This window comes from Plasmodium gallinaceum, assembly GCF_900005855.1.
Source record: "Plasmodium gallinaceum strain 8A genome assembly, contig: PGAL8A_v1_62, whole genome shotgun sequence".
NCBI lineage: Eukaryota > Apicomplexa > Aconoidasida > Haemosporida > Plasmodiidae > Plasmodium > Plasmodium gallinaceum.
The window spans coordinates 51,831-69,647 of NW_021628221.1; the positions used below are offsets into that span (position 1 = coordinate 51,831).

General features: G+C 24.7%; 2 protein-coding genes across 2 annotated transcripts; both read right to left on the reverse strand.

The window, feature by feature from the left end:
• Nucleotides 1-224: 224 nt before the first annotated feature.
• On the reverse strand, nucleotides 225-15,116 carry PGAL8A_00095000 (dynein heavy chain, putative; the record flags this gene model as incomplete). The annotated part of the gene is made up of 2 exons (XM_028672088.1): nucleotides 225-470; nucleotides 633-15,116. 2 exons carry the CDS (start codon nucleotides 15,114-15,116, stop codon nucleotides 225-227), a joined length of 14,730 nt encoding a protein of 4,909 aa, XP_028526066.1.
• Nucleotides 15,117-17,230: 2,114 nt separating this feature from the next.
• PGAL8A_00095100 (dynein light chain, putative) lies at nucleotides 17,231-17,524 on the reverse strand (the record flags this gene model as incomplete). Its single annotated transcript, XM_028672099.1, has 1 exon — nucleotides 17,231-17,524. The coding sequence occupies one exon, from the start codon at nucleotides 17,522-17,524 to the stop codon at nucleotides 17,231-17,233; it is 294 nt and encodes a 97-aa protein (XP_028526067.1).
• Between the last annotated feature and the right edge of the window lie 293 nt (nucleotides 17,525-17,817).

Here is a 17,817-nt window from a genome sequence, read left to right on the forward strand (position 1 = left end):
TAATGTGTAAAAAGTTTTGTATATTTTTTCTGAAAAAAATAAAATGAATAAAAAATGTGTATGAATTAAATTATATTTTAAGGAATGGTCAGATGATCAATACGGATCATATATACTTTAAAGAGTTTATGATAAAATATATAAACAAAGAAAAAAAAAAATAAATATTATGAAGTTATTGAAAAAGTGTATTCAAAATATTTTTAATTTTATTTCATGTATATTTAGTAAGTTTTAGATAAAAATACGGCAACCCCTCTTTGATGCCAATTTTGCATAGAAAACCCTTTTGAGACAGGAAATTTCCAAAAACCAATAAATGAATTTCTTGATTTATCTAAATAAATTGGTAAATTCATAAAACTTAGATTTGAACTTTCCTTTACATTTTTAATTAAAGTTTCTTTCTTTTCCCAAGTTAAAGTAACAGGAGGTAAATCAATAATTAGTTCATCACTTAAAACTAAACACTATATAAAAATAAAATAATATATATACATATGTATTTAATATTATATTTTCAAGAAAAGAAAATTTTTTTTTTTTTTATAATAATGTAAAACTTTTATTATACATAAATTTTAATAAATTGTGTTTTTTTATTTAAACATAACAAAATATATATTTCTTACGTTATCTTTGTCACTCCATTCAGCACCCTCTATTGACAAACATGTTATAGTAAAGTGAATCATATTATCGAATTCTATATTAGTTTTATTTCCAACTATTACTGATAAATCTAAATCATCTAAAGAATTTTTAAATTTAAAAGCAGCTAATTGTCTAGTTGCTGTAATAAATGCTCTTGGGTAAAATAATCCCCCTAGCCATATAAAATTAATTGATAATTCTTTGTCAAGTTTAAAATGAGATGATATAGTATCATTATTTTTTTTGAGAAAGGATTCTAAATTCTCATCGTTATTTTTGTTCATTTTCATATCTTTTTCTTGAAAAGTATTTTTATCTAAGGTATTAGTACTTTTTTTTTCATTAAGTTCTGTAGTTATAGCTATTATTTGATAAAAACGGTTAATTAGCTCTTTTATCCAATTTGTTAAACTTAAATTGGTTGTAATTCCGTTAAACAACCAACTTGATGGTACATTAAATGAATTTAAATCTTTAACTAATGCTCTTAATTTATTCGTATATTTTAATTTTTCTTGTAAAACACTTTTTAATTGATTTAAATTTAATTTTATTACTTTCAATAACTTATTAAATAAATTATTCTCTCTCTCAAAACATCTGAAAACAGCATTACTCATATTTTCTTCATTTTTTTGTAAATCAGGTATACATTTTGGCAAACAGTCTAGAATTTGATTAATTAACAAAATATTTTCATTCTGTGAATGAGTCTGTATAGATTTACTTATAATAGAAGATTCTGAATATTCACTATCAGTCTCTTCAGTTTCATTAGGAGAGAACGTATCATCCTCCTTTTCCTTTTTTTTTTTTTTTTTTGTTTGTATGTATAATTCCATACTTATATTATTATCTTCATTTATTGATTTTGTTAAAGGAGTATGTGGCAAAGGTTCATAAATATCAGAGCAACTTTTACTATATAATATATTCCATTTTCTTATTATACTCAAATTAGATCTGGTTGTTAACAATCCTTCCGCCTGTTGCCCTAAACCTAACCATGCAGGTGAATCAGTATTACTCATATTGTTTGTCCACTTTATATAATCATTTATATTCCTGAATAAATCTGGAGATGTTAAAAAATCTTTTTCGGAAGAACCATTACAAATATTTAATTTAAAATCAGCTTCGAATGAATTAGAATTCATTAAATGATCAATAAAGGTATCTAATATTCTTGCATCAACAATATTATCTAGCCTACCACCATATATGGCTTCATTTAATAATTTTTTTATAGCATCCCAAGGGATATTAGAAGGATCTATATGCTCACTGAAATTATTTCCTATTTTAGTTGTCGATTTATCTAACCAACTATCGACAACATTTAATGCACACATCAGATCTGAATCGCTAAATTCATATTTCTTTGTCCAACCAATAGGAGTATATCTTCTTCTTTCTAAAATTATTGCATGTAAAAATGAAACAATAAAGTATACTCGTAGTCTTGCTATTTTTGGATGATTTAAATCACGATTTTCCAAAAATAAAGAAAAAGTTCTTAGTATTGATGACTTAATACCTACTGGTGGTTCAAACATAAAAGTTAATGATATACGCATTAAATTTTGAGGAACTTTAGGATTTATTTCCATAGTTAAAAATAAACGAAAATTAGAGTTTGCACTGGCTTTATGAATATTTTTTTCTAATTGTTGTAACCATTTAGGAGACAAATGTGCATTTTTTAATAAAACCCATCCACCATTTTTTTGGGCTGATGATATAATTTTTTCAGCTGAAATGTATCCCTCTTCAGATCCCATAGCAATTGAAGACAATAACACGTTACATTTTTCACTTAACTGTTGAACTTTATTACTGGGATCAAATCCAGGTGAACTTATTAGAACAATTGGTATGTTTCCATTTGTATTCTCCTTTACATATTTTTCTAAATCATTTGTAGATAATTCAGGTAACCACAAAAAGTCTTTCCCTAAAATGATATTTATAATTTTGTTAAAACATTTATCCAGTTTATCTGGTCTAACTGCCTTTATAATTAAAGATTCTTTCAAACATTCAGAAATATTATTTTCGTATCTTGTATTTTTATTATCAAATAGACTACTTCCATTACTCTTGAAATTAGTTGCAAAATTTGTATCATGAACTTTACTTAATAATTCCACTCCTGAATCATTATTATTATCTGAATTTAAATTTTTATAATTAATTATGGAAGAAATTAAATGCTCTGGTTCAGTTGAATGTAGTAAATTTATCCATTCATTCTTATTGTTTTCAATACACTTTTTTAGATTATAAAATGACTTGTGTTTTATTAAATTATTTAAAGTATTAATTTGCTCATCACTATATTCTGGTAACATACTCCTTTCAATTTTTTTGTCATTTACATCATCTATTTGGTTATTAGAAGAATGGTCTTTTAATAAAAAGTGAATATGACTTTGATCTATGTTTATATTAGGATCTATAATACTTTTAATATAACATAATTGAAGACCTAAAACATATCTATCTTCTTGCAGCAAACCTCTAGCAACACGATCATATGTCAAAGAAAATATTAAATGCTCTAAAATATTTAACCTTTCTTTATAATCATTTTTTTTTACCTTTGATAATAAATCTTTATCATTTAACGCATCCTTCATTATATTAAAAAAAAAATTTAAGTCATATTGATATAGAAAATTAATATTACATAAATGTTGCAAAACAAAATAAATCCTAGCAGATCCTTGAGCTAAAGATAGATACTGATTACTAACATTTTCAATTTCCGCCATAACTTCTTCTGCTATACTTACTTCCTTAGATGCTTCAGCAGCTTGTACTTTTAATTTTTCCATAGTGCTTATAACATTATCATCATCTAAAATATTTCCTTTAACGTTAGATAATTCTAATAACAATGATTCTTCTAGTTCTCTTATTTTTACTTTATATTCACCTTGTAATTTTAATAAATCGCATCTTTTTTTGTCTATATCTGGACGTTCATTTTTTAGTATCATATTTAGACATTGATTTTGAAGGGAAGAAGGAGTTAAAGTGAAATTTACAAATGTCACTCGGCTACATAAATCAGGTGTAAATTGAAAATGAGCATCTCTTGATGTTAAAAACAAATTAAATGAAGGAGAAAAATCTATTTCCGAATCTCCTATAGTAATTAATAACCTACCACCTTGCTTGTGCGTTTCTTGGTTTAAAACTGAATTTAAAATAGCATCAATTTTTTCCACGTCAGTAACTAATAATGTAGAACCAAATCTTAAAGCACTTTCTAAATTTTTTATAAAGTTCTTATCAGAAAAAGATGTCTTTAATATTTTTTTGTCTGCATATTGATTAAGTAAAAAATTGGTAGCTTGATCTGATGGATCAATAATCATTGGATATCTTATATAGCGATTTATAATTATAGCATTTTCCATAGATAATTCATCACTTGGTAATCTATGTGCTATCCATTGCAATCTTTCTGATGGCCTTGATAAAAATTCAATAAATGATAAGTCATATCTATGTTTTATATGATGGAATTTTATAATTTCTCCCCATGTTTTTTTTAATTTTTGTCTTTCATAATGCTCAAAAAAACCTATATAAGCACAAAATGCTGCTGCTATTAGACAATCCCCAATAAATGTTTCTGAAGCAGCCTCTAAATTAATGAATGTTTCTGACCATCTTTCTTTTTCTGATTTTAGATTTTCAATTAAGTTAATAGATCTTTTTATTTTATTTTCTACTTTTTCCATTTCTTGTTTTATATTTTGTACTTGACTAATTAATTGAGCATAATCATTTTTATATTGTAATAATTTCTTTTCTAACTCTGCAATAATCTCCTTTTGCTCTATATATTGATCTTCTGCAATTCTTGTTTCTTCTTGCAATTTCTCAATTTCATTTTCTAATGGCTTCACTGTTTCTAATATATTTAAAAAAGTAATAACAGATTCAACCCATTTAGCTAATGGACCAGCTGCTCTAGATGCTTTGTTTATTCTTTCAACATCCCAATCGCTATTATTTATTCTTTTTTTTATTTGTGCACTAGTTTGAGGTTTTACAGTTTTTTTATCCAAATATAAAACTTTATTTATAAAATCTTGACCTTTCATAACTTTTCTAGCATCTTCCCATGTGACACTTTTATCACCTTCATTTATAATTAATATAGCAACAGCTTCTATAGCGTTTCTTACTAAAATTGGAGGATTTGCCATTGCTCTCAATTCATCAAAATTTTTCTTTGGAATATTTTTAACAGCTTCTTCTGCATCCCTAAACTTTGGCTCCACTTCACTCAGTTCTTTTCTTACTACCTCTTTTCTTTGCTCAATTATTATAAATTGTTCGTCTAATTTTTTTGCTAGAATCTCAGCTTTCTTTTTTTTGTCTTCTGTCTCTGCTTGCTGCTCTATCATTAATTTCATCTTTTCTTCTGCTTCAAAATCTTTTTCAGCAAGAGTTTTTTGTTTTATAGCCAAAGAATTTCTTAATTCGGCAACCTGTTCTTCTGTATCTTTTAATTTATTTAAACCAGAGTTCAAATGCTTTTTTTGATCAGTAACCTCTTCTTTTTTTTCATCTATTATTTTCAAAAAGTGTTTGATAAAATCTAGAAAATCTCTTGGTGTCATATAATTGTATTTGTTTCCTTTTTTCATAAGAATATTATTAATTTTTCCAACGGAATTATGAATTTCTACTATAGCCTTTGATAAAAAATAAGATTTGTTATCTTTATATTGTATTTTTCCTTTTATGTGGGCATCTTCTATATATTCCATATAAAAAGCTTTATTAGGTAAATCAAGATTAAAAATAAACTCACTTGCAACTTGTAGCAAAGCACTATAAGACCAATCACCAAACCAATCTATAACACACCTATTGAATAATGCAGGGGATGTTGCTTGCCTATTTGAAAAATCTGGATTTGCAGGGTTCATAGTAAAAACAATATGTAAATTTTGCTGAACTTGCTTTGTAAATTTTTTGAATATATCAGACTCGTCTAGCCCTACTTTTGATCCATAAGCAGCCTTGCATTCATTTATTAAAGCCGTATAATTATCTCCTTCAAATAAACCTGGAACTTCTCCACTTGCTAATAATGCATTCATTCTTTCTAAAAAGGCAGGACCTAAAACATTTGATTCATCAAATATAAATGTTATTTTTTCTTCTTTAATTCCAGCTCGTTTCATAATATACCTTAAATCTGCCTCAAAGGATTCTGTGGAATAGTTTCTTCCAGCTCTAATTTGAAAAACTGATAACCCATTTATCCATGAAACAAATCTTGATAATATAGTTTTTCCCGCACCTGATGCTCCAACTAATAGTAAATGTCCTAATGGTAACCTTAAAACTCTATCAATTCTTGTAATATGATCTAAAACCTCATCAAATAGAACTAATTGAACATTAATTTCCTCTTCATTAAAAATTTTTAACTTTCCTTGTATTAATTCTTTTAAATCATTTTTATCTATTTCCGTATATTGATTTTGCATATAACAGCTAAATAAAATTGGTCTCTGCAGATCATTATCTGTAATATCAGGAAAACTATATTTAAATATATCATCTATCATTTTATCTGTTTGCTTTTTTTCTTTTTTATAAATAAGTCTGTCTTGAAATATCCTTAATCCTTCGGAAATACACAATCTTACTAAATCCCTTTTTTTTAATTCATCATAATGTTCTAAAGTTTCATACAATGCTAATTTCCATCTCGTTAACTCTCTTGGACTATAAATATAATGAGGTTGCATATCGATTGTAAAAGTTTCGGAAAACTTAGTATAAAAGTCAACCATAGCAAGAGTTAAATTGTTGGCCATATGTGATGATTCAGGAAATTTACGAAGAATAGCTCTGTTAAATGTTCCATAAATTTGCTTTAAAGATTCATAACCTGGAAAATCTACATACAACACCGGTGTATGTCTTAAAAAGCGATTACTTAAGGGGTTTCTACCTGCATCTGTTGGAGGATTACATGCACCAGCAAACGTGATCCTTTCTATTTTTACCCAATTCCACTGATTATTACTAGATTCATATTTCCAGAATCCTTGAGACTCGTATAATTGCCTCATAAACATAATAATTCTTTGTGTGTCATATTTATCCGGAGTAGGCAAATTAATTTCATCAGCAAATACAATTAACCATTTTCCTGGCTGTAAAGGTCGTAAAACTAATTCACTTGTTGTTTTAACATATTCACAATAATGATCAAATGTTTGCAACAATAAATTAGGTAATGATCCTGATGAAAAATTTAATGCTGCTATATCAAATTCAGATGATTTTTTTAAAACTGAAGTTAATGTCATAGTTTTCCCAGATCCTGGTGGTCCACATAAAATAAATGGTTTTTTTAAATTTAACCACCCTTCTAAAACAGTTGCATGTCTTATTGTATCCATTGTTTCAATAACAAGAGTTGCATCAGATATTTCTGTTCTGTCTACATCAACTATTTCTACACGTTTTTTCCAACTATGCCATTCCCCATCTTCAATACTAGGTTCATAATCTAACAAAGTTTTAAATAACTTTGAAGAATTTTCATCAAGCGTATCATCTACGGATAATAAATCAGGAGGCAAAGGTACAAAGCAAATTGATTGAACAAACTGTGAAAACTTCTGTCTTGATTCAAGATTTAAAGAACCACCTATTCCCCATAATACACTAACAACTAGCCATTTTGAAATATACTTTTCTATTTCACTATCTGTTAAAGTATCATTTAATTTTTCATTCTTCTGAACTAAATTATCAATTCCCTTTTGTAAAAGAGAACATGTACTCTCAATAACTCTTATATATTCATAGTCCATTACATGCTCAAAATTTTTCGCACCAAGAAGACATTGATGAACAAATTCATTTTCCTCAAAATAATCACTAATAAGATCAATAGCTCTATATGCAATAGTTTTTACTTTATATGAATTTAAATTTTCTTCATTTTCATCAAAGAAGATTCTTGAATTTATTCTGAGATTATCCATAAGTTTTTCTTTTGTTTTATCTTCACTATTATTTTCGAAACTTTTAGAATTTTCAAGAATTGTTGAATCATTCATGCGCGTACTTTCATTTTCTACATTTTCACTGTTATTCATAATAAATGCCTTAAAGTTATCCATTTTACGAAGATAATCATTATCACCATACTTTAGCTTATGTAATCTATGTTTAAAAAGTATTGTAGGGGATAAAATATCTCTAGAAAACCATATCATTCCACATCTACTAACAGTTGCTAAAGTTGCATGCTTTAAAGTATCTACTTCAAACAATATTCTAACACTTTCAGGTATAGGTAAACGCTCTCCATTTGGTAAAGTTAATAATTTGTTATCATCTAAAACACTATTTAAGTTTTCTGCCCATTCTGGATCGACATCTCCATCAAAAACAATCCAATGTCTTTTGGGTGGATTCCCTGATTGAGCAGAGTTATAAAGAATTTTTCTCAAAATAGCTGTAAATACACCATCTGTCCATTCTAAATTAATATTGTCTAATTTCCCATATATTTCTTCTTTATCTAAGGATTTTGCATCTATGACATAGCTCAACCCTTTTATGTTATCTAATGCTTCTAATGAATCCAGAAGTATTTTCCATGCGCTACTTTTTCCTGTTCCAACATCACCAACTAACATTACCCCATGTTGTAGCTTCATTATTTGATATATTTGACAAATCTTAGTAATCCATTTTTCTTCAGGCGTATAATATCTTAATTTACACATGCGATATATTTCATTAATTAAGGCCTTCTCTTCAAATGCTGCTGTATTGGCATTAGGAAATACACCTGTCAATAAATTTTTTATTAAGAGTATATCGCTAGAAACTAATTTTGGATAAACAGTGTCACATACTGACTTCAATAGCAAAGTTTGTTCCACTGCAACTATGTTTTCAATAGAGTTATTCAAATTTTTATCATTTTTATTAGTATCATTATTGTTTTCATCATTTTTATTTACACTTTCTAATAATGCTAATCTTTTTAAATTACCAGCTGAATTTAAAACGCTTTTTAAGGATCTCAATCCGAAATCATAATGAGGTTGTTTAGATAACTGCTCAGAGCATAAATCAAATAAAGAAACAATTTTACTTGATAAATGCTCAGCACTAATAAAACCTTGTGAAAATAAAGTTACTTGGACAATTAGTTGCTTGTTTGGTTCTATCATGGCAAAACTTCTAAATAATTGCTTTAGGTTATCAGGTAAATTGGACCTTCCTGCATATCCAGGATTCATAGTTACAAATATACCCACATTTTTATTTAATCCTATTTTTTTATTTAAAAGTTCAATTTCATTCTTTCGTTGAGCCAAACTTGTTTGAATTGTTAAAATTTGCTCAGATACAGCAGACAAAATTCTTTCTTCTAATCTATTAAATTCATCAAAACATCCCCAAGCACCAACTTGACACAATCCTACAAATATTCGACCCATGGCAGTGAAATCAAATGATTCATCACAATTAAAAACTAATACATATCTTCCTAACTGTGCGCCTAAAGCTTTAACACTTTCAGTTTTACCTGTTCCTGCAGGTCCAAAAGGGTTACCACCTAATTTCATTTTTAACGCTTGTGTTAATGTCAAAAAACAAGCATCTGTTAATTGTGTTTGAACTAACTTTTCGCACATACCTAAATATTCATATCCATATTCAAAAGTTGCGTCTGCCATTTTTATAATTAAATTAACATTACTATCTGTCTTTTTAGGATCCCAATAAAATCTCATAAATTGAAGCCAGGAAAAATCATTAATATTTCTAACATTTTTTTCTATTAATATACGTATTACATCTCTTTGATGCACTAACTCCGTAATCATTTGAACAATTTTCTGCCTTGTTCTATGATCTCTCTGTTTAACTACATTCACAGCCAAAAATTCCAAAAGATTTATACATATTTTTTCACTATTCGAAAATAATTGGTCCTGATTATTATTGTCTAAAGAACTATTATGTATTTCATTTTCAATATTTGATGTCCATAATATTTGTAAACATAATAAAACTATTTGATTTGGATATTTTTTTGACCATTCTAAAATTTTATCATTTCCAGTTTTAGTGCATTCTAACATATCCATTTCAAAAATTTCTTTTACTGCTTGATCTAAATAATTTTGCAAAGTAATTTTCATATATGATTCTAAAGTTATTAACCATTCTTTTAAAGTTTTAAAGGCACTTATATTTATTGGTTCTTTAAAATATACTTCTTCCCCTTCTCTTGAAGACATTCCTAATATTATGTCATTTGTATTTTCTTTTATTATGAATGAACTTATTCCTGCAAACATTTTGTTCACATTTCTTTGTATTACCTTAGCATCTTTAGAATTACCAATCATCTCTAATAAATCTTCATCTCCAACAAAATAAAATCTTGGAAATTGGCTTCTTTGTTTTTCTAAGTATTCACCTAAAGCCTTCTGAATTTTAGATAATGAATCAGATAATCTATCTAACTGTTTTTGAAATCCATCTATTTGAAAAAGTTCCAACAATTTAGGTTTTTCTGATGTTTTTTTCATAATACTAATAAAATCTTTATCAATTATTTTAAATCTGTTGTATTCCTGAGGTAATAAAGATTTTATATCTGAAGAACCTTTTAGTACCCCTTCAAGATATACCCATTTTCTTTGTACATTCATCCATACATCTAATAAATTACGTAACCTATTTAACTTATCATCCCATGTTAATGTTTCTTCTTCAAATATTTTTACATATGAAGATATTTTCATTGATTGTAAAGCATTCAAATGGTCATCGATAGTAGAAAATATATCATTCCAACCTTTTATTAATTTACATTTATTTTGATACTGAACTAATTCTAATTCATATTCGTTCCAAGTATCTTTTAATCCTCTTAAAAATTCTTCCAGTGCCATTTCACCTTGGGATTGATTTAATATTTCTCTTAAGACATTTTCATGAGCATTTAAATTAAGAGACCATAAATCTCCTAGCGTTAACTTATTATAATATACTTTAATTTGAAATTTCTGTAGTATTGATCTCCAATGCCTTTCTTTTAAAGATTCTGATTTCAATTCTAGTAACAAAAAATATGTTTTTAAATATTGTTGTATTTCATTTTGAACACTATCAAATATTTCATACTGACGATATTTGGCTGGTATTTTTTTTATTGAATCTAGTAAATTGTTTAATATATTTTTAATATTTTTAGGTTCTACATTAGACCATAACGTTTTTTTCATATCAGATATACTGGAATAAATGATTTTTAATTCATCCCATATTCCCTTAACACAAATAATTTCTTCTTTTAAAACATCTGGAGAAACGTGAAAAGAAACTTCAGATTCATCATTAGATATTTTCATTAAAGTTTTTGTTTTCTCTGATATTTCATATTGTTTATTAATGATTCTAATTCTACTTTCAAATGCATTTATTATTTGCAAAGCTTTCGTGCTATTAGCATTTCCATGAGAAGGTTTACTTTTATTCCATTCTTCAAATAACACTTTTATATTATTTTGCACTTTGACATCAAATTCTAAAACAAGGCTTTGTAAATAAGGGAAATAATCTTTTACTAATTTTATTTGATAGCTTAAAATTTGTTTAACTGTTTCCAATTTGCCTATTATATTATCAATATATAGCCAGTTGCTCGGAAAAACATACCTTTGTTTTTCTAGTAGAACTTCACTTTGTTTTAATATATCACATTTATTATCCCATTCTGATTCTTTTGCATCAATTTCATTTATTTTTTCCATAAAATTATGTATACTATTGCACGCTTTGGATAGCACATCCATATCATATGAATTGATTATTCCAATGATATCTTTTGGAGTCATAGATAAAATGTGCATAGCTGTTATTTCCGACTCATTTGTCAATGTAGCTTGCATATTTAAATCATTCAAAGCATTTTCAATTTCCTCCTTTAAGTGTAATGTTTTTTCTGATAGCTTTTTAGAAAATTCTGAAACTATTTCTTTTTGCCAAATTTCAAATTTTGAACTAACTTTCGATTGAAGTATTCTATAATCTATAACAATTGGTCCAAAATATTTTTCAGTATCTAAGGTGTCAAATGTATTTTCTGTTTGCTTAATTTCATCCATAAAATTTTTCCATGTTTGTATATCTTCACCGAAACTTGTAATTATATCATCAATTTCAATTTTCCATAAAGATTTATACTGTAACCATATAGATTCATATTTACTTGCTTTTTCTACTGTGTCATTAATAGCTCTTACTGCATTATCATATATTTTTTTATCTATAAAATACATGATATATCTATAGGTATTATCTAATATGACATCATTAATAATGCTATTCCCATCTTCAATTTTTATTTGTATAGTTTCTTTTGTTTTATCTTTCTTTTGGAATATGTTCTTAACTCTAGTTATTCCGCAAATTATATTTATAGCCTCCGATAACTTATAGTACCATATTTGTCTCATAGAATCAATAGAAGGGTACAAATAAAATTTTTGGTTTTTTATTTTAAATTCATGAATAGTTTCTTTTTCTATGAATCTTTTTCCATTGTTGGGCCAATTTATAAATTCGTTAGTCCATGATTTTATAATTTCTTCTAGTCTTTTTGATAATATTTTATTTAAAAGAATGTTAAGTTCATCAATCCAGATGTGGACATTTTTATAGTGCTCTAGATACAATTCATCTGCTTTTTCTTGAATGCATTCTATTAGTTTTCTAATTTCCTGACCATCATTTGTTATCTCACACGTTTTTAATTTCTCAAGAGTATCTAAAACAAAATAATTTTTATTGGCTGCTTCATCAACCATCGACTCAAAAGTATTCATTATTTCTGATAATTTTCTTACATATGTTTCTAATATATCTGAATCCCAATGTAAATTTATTCCTTCTTTTATCTTATTTTGCACATCATTATGTATGGATGCTACTAATTTGCTTATAGTAGAATTAAAAGGTATTAATTTTGCTTCATTTTCCATAAAAAGACAAATTTTCATATAAGTTCTAAATGTTTTTTGCAGAGTTAATGCATATGGGTATATTAACTTTGTTTCATCAGCTTTTACCTTTATAGAATAAGGGACTCTTAAATTAGTAGATTGCAAATATCGAACTTCCTTAAATAAATTAAAAAATTCAGGATCATAATTTGCTAATATTTCATAATTCTTTGCACCAAGCTTTCTTATTTTTATAATTTTTTCATACATATCAAATTTATCCTCATTTTTTATATTTTTTAGCCACTTTTCAAAAGTTTTGTTTTGTGATAATAAATTTTTAAAGTTATCAATATTCTGACGTAAGTTTTTACCTTCTGAATGTTGTTCCCATCCCCTTCCTAAAACATTTTCAATTCTCTTTAAAGAATTTTCTAATTTTCTTTCAATTTGTTTAGCCCATATTATAGATCCAGCTACTAAGGGAATATCTCGTATAGTAGACACCTTTTCAGAATCACTTTTCAAATAACCATTGATATAGATCATTTGCAATTTTCTTAAATCATCCACAACAATTTGTATCAATGTATTTTGATATTCCTGAATGGCTCCACTAATTTTAGGTCTAAAAAACAGAGGATTAAATTTCGAAAATGCGTTAAACATTTCCGAAGATGTTTTTGCTCCTCCTAATTGATCTCTTAGTTTAAATGTAATTTGCGATTCTACTCTATTTATTTTCGATTCATAAGAAATTTTCGCTTTTTCCCATAGATCTTCTCCAGTCTTTGATAAATCAAGAGCATCTAATGATAAGAATATACTATAAGCTAAATTTATATCTTTATTTAAATTTATTCCTATAGTTCTATCATTTCCAAATACTTTTGTTATAACACTTTTAAACTTTTGATGTTGTTTTCTGAATTTTCTTACTTCATCTAATCTCTCTTGAAGATAACTATGCTCAAATGTCATCTTCGCAGGAGCTCTTTCATTAAAGCTTCTTTTTTTTATTAACTCTCTCACCATATCTTTAAAAATTCTCATTTCTTCATTCCATACACGAAATGCTTCCATACATCCTGAAATGAGGACCTCAAATTCTTGATAATCCATGCCTAGTAGAGGCTGTGGTGATAACACCTTTCTCATGGTGTTAGCTAAGTCTCTAGATAATGCTTCAACAAAATTATAGGATCTAGATAGTGGATATTTTGTTGTATTTTTTAATTTTTTTAAATGATTAAAGATATTTCTTATAGCTTGAATAATTTGTTGAATACTGGTTGCTCCTAGAAGATCATTTATGGGAAAATCTTTCATTAATATGTTAACATTTAAAACATATTCTTTCGACTGTCTTAGCTGTATATCACTATCAAAAGACATTGTTGCAAAATATCTTTTTGCATTTTTTAATATTTGTAACGTTAGAAGAACTTCAGGATTTTTCAATTGATTCTCAAGATGAGATAAAGCATTTTCATAACCTATCCAAAAATTAATTTCAGATAATGCACTTCCACCTTTAAAATCTCCATTTAATCTTGTTAGCTTTTGTATTTCTTCAACCCATTTTGTTACATCTTTTTGAAGTTGGTTCAAAAATTCTTGAGATTCGCATAATCCTTTTAATATTTCTGGTTTAATTTCATTGATATTAGGAGTTTCATCTACTATTTTTTTTATCCTTTTATCGACACTTAAATTTATAATGGGAATATTTAAATCAATTTGTGCATTTTTCATAGATATTAGTAGTTCATTTAACTTCTTTGATACATTTGCCATTAAAATATTTGATATTTTATTTTCTCCTTCATAACATATAGCTTTGTTTGTTCCACTTACTGTGTCTACATCTTTTCTTGAATAACCAATTTGAGGAAATTCATTAGAAGAACTTTGTTGTGTAGTATTTGAAGCAGCATCAAATATTGTATTAAAACCCTGAGATAAATATAAATATACTAAATCTAAAGGGGTATTACAGTCATTTTGGCCACATACAAACATCAATAGCTCATTGGACAAATTTATTTTATTACCTTTATCTAATTCTTCATTTAATGTTGAAAATTTTTCTTTATTTCTTTTCATAAATGCAATTGATATACTTTTAGTAACACATCTATAATTTATGTTTAATTCTACAAATAAGAAACTGCATGGCTCTTTATCCAAATTTAACTTTTTGTCCTCTTGTTCATTTTCTAATTTCATATTTCTCTCCGTTCCTTCATTTTCTATTACCTCCTTTGTTTCTTTTCCTATAACAATTAAATTTATATTTTTATCTACCATAAATCTTCTTATTTTATCTTCTTCTTTTTTAGCTAAAATTGATTGTAGTTCTGTTCTAGAACAATCTAAAACAGTAGGACATATTTCCAAAAAGTAATTTATAAGGTGAGTTTTTTCTAATTCCATAATTTTAATAACTATATTTAAAAATATATAAAGATAAGAAAATACTCTTAATAAATAAATTCCATATAAATTTTTCTATAATGCAAACTTATTTTATTAATTTTATATAATGAATAAATAAGACAAATAAAAAAAAAATTATAGTGAGATATAAATGAATATGTATATACGCATTTTAAAAGTTACAAAAAATAACATAAAAAAAAAAAAAAAAATGAACTATTATATTTTGTATACTTAAACATATGATGTAAAAATAATGTGTAATATCATTAATGTGTTTATCTAACAAAGAAAAAGACTTATAATTGTAAAAATATTAGTGTAAAAAATGGAATAAAAAAAAAATATAAAATAAAAAATATGAATATTTTCTAAAAGTTATAAATGATATAAGAACAACATTAAAAAAAGTTGTATTTATATATAATATATACATGTTGTAAGAAATAAAATAAACTTTAGATTTAAGAACATATTTTTTTAATATATTTATTTAATTAAGAAAATAGGAACAAAATAAAAACTATTTTTAATTCTTTTTTTTATCCTTTTTGTTAATCAAATAGAACAAAATACAATAAAAAGTCAAAAAACAAAAAAAAAAAAAAAAAAAAAAAAAAAAAAAAAAAAAAAAAAAAAAAAAAAAAAAAAAAAAAAAAAATAAAAAAAAAAAAAAAAAAAAAAAAAAAAAAAAAAAAAAAAAAAAAAAAAAAAAAAAAAAAAAAAAAATAATTAAAAAAAAAAAAAAAAAAAAAAAAAAAAAAAAAAAAAAAAAAAAAAAAAAAAAAAAAAAAAAAAAAAATCAACGCAAAAACATGTGTAAAATAAAAACTATTGTTTGATACATAAAATTTTTTTTATTTTCTTCTTCTTAAAATAAAATAGCATATGAAAAAACTTACTAGAATAAAAAATAAAAACAAACATATTTTAATTTCACATAATATTGAATAAAAAAATTTTTATTAGTGAATTAAGGAAAACTTTGTTATATTAAATAAAAAAATACAAGTTAAAATATATTTAAAAATAATCCTAATGTTCTTTTAATAAGAATGTTTTTACTTATTTTTATTTTATATAACATAGAATATGTAAATAAGTTACATAAAATAAAGAAAAACAATAAAAAATTGAAACAAAAAAAAAGTCTTATTTTTTTTTTTTTTTGTGTGTGCAAAAATTTTTACTTATAAAAAAATGTGTAGTAACTCACATAGTGTAAGAAAAAAAAAAAAAAAATTCATTTTTTGCCAAGAACATTAGACCATAAAATGATCATGAAACTAAAATAAAAAATTATTTAATATATCTTTGTACTGGTAGTTAGTAAATACCTGTATGCTCATAACTTAAAAATATTAGGCAATTATTATTTTGTGAGCAAATAACTTTTACTAATGAATAATTTTAATGTAATATTCTCTTAATTATTTATATGTTAAATAAACATAAAGATTTTTGTTTTAAATATCCTTTATTTTCCAGAAGCCGAAATTTTTTTTTAAAGTTAAAAAATCATTCTTATAAATTATGAAATGTATTTAATTTTGTTATTAATAGAATTTAATTTTTTTCTGTTGTAATTATATCTATCTTTTTTTATTTTTGGTTAAAAATACATGAGAATAAAAAAAATCAGACATAATTATATATTTAGGTATTTATTAAAATAAAAATATTTATTATTAATTTTTTTTACATTTATTTTTATTAAAAAAAAATACGTTTGATCATATTTGTGAAGATTCTTAATATAATCAAATAATTGTTATAATTTTACTTGATTTTGAAGAAACACTCCTTAACACTTTTTTTTTGAAATTTATGTTTTAAAATGTGTATATATGTATAAATAGAAGTATATATAAAAAGGTAAAGAACAAAATAAGTTACTTTTTTTTTATACTATTTTTACGTTCAATGAAATTTTACATATATGTAAAAAAAAAATTTTCTAAAAATTATTTTTTTTTTTTTTTTTTTTTTTTTTGTAGTTTCAAAGTTTCAAAAGGAATTAAAAAAAAATTTTTATATGAATTATTTATAGAAGAAAATAATTTTAATTAAAAAAATTAATATAAATATAGAATATAAATATATACTTTTAATTATCCATGTTTAAATATTAAAAACTCTATATGATCTAATTTAAAATGCAAAGCATTATATATTTCATGAGTACAAAAAAAGCCAAACTTATATCCTATAATAATGTGCCACCCTTTTTCATTAAAATCAAAAATATCTTTTATTTTATCTCTTAAAGCTATTGTTGCACTTCTCCAAGAATTTATTTTATTATTATTTATACTATTATATATTTCCTTTGCTATATTTATTAATTTAATTTTTTTTTCACAATTCATATGTTCATATAAAATGTCACATTTAGGTTCTTCCATTTTTTATTTATTAATATACTCACATAAGTAATTTATGCATATATATGTTGTTAAAAATAAATAATATATATTATTTAAAAAAAATAAAAATATAATTTATATAATTAAAAAAGAAAAAAAAAAGTAATGAAAAAATATTTCTCTTAATGTTTTTAATTTTTTTATTTTAAAAATTAGGAAAATAATTCAGTATAAACTAATATATACCAAGACAAAGTACTCAGTAAAAAAAAAAAATATATATTATGTTGAAAATAATTATATAAATTTTTTATATTCAAAAATTTAACGCA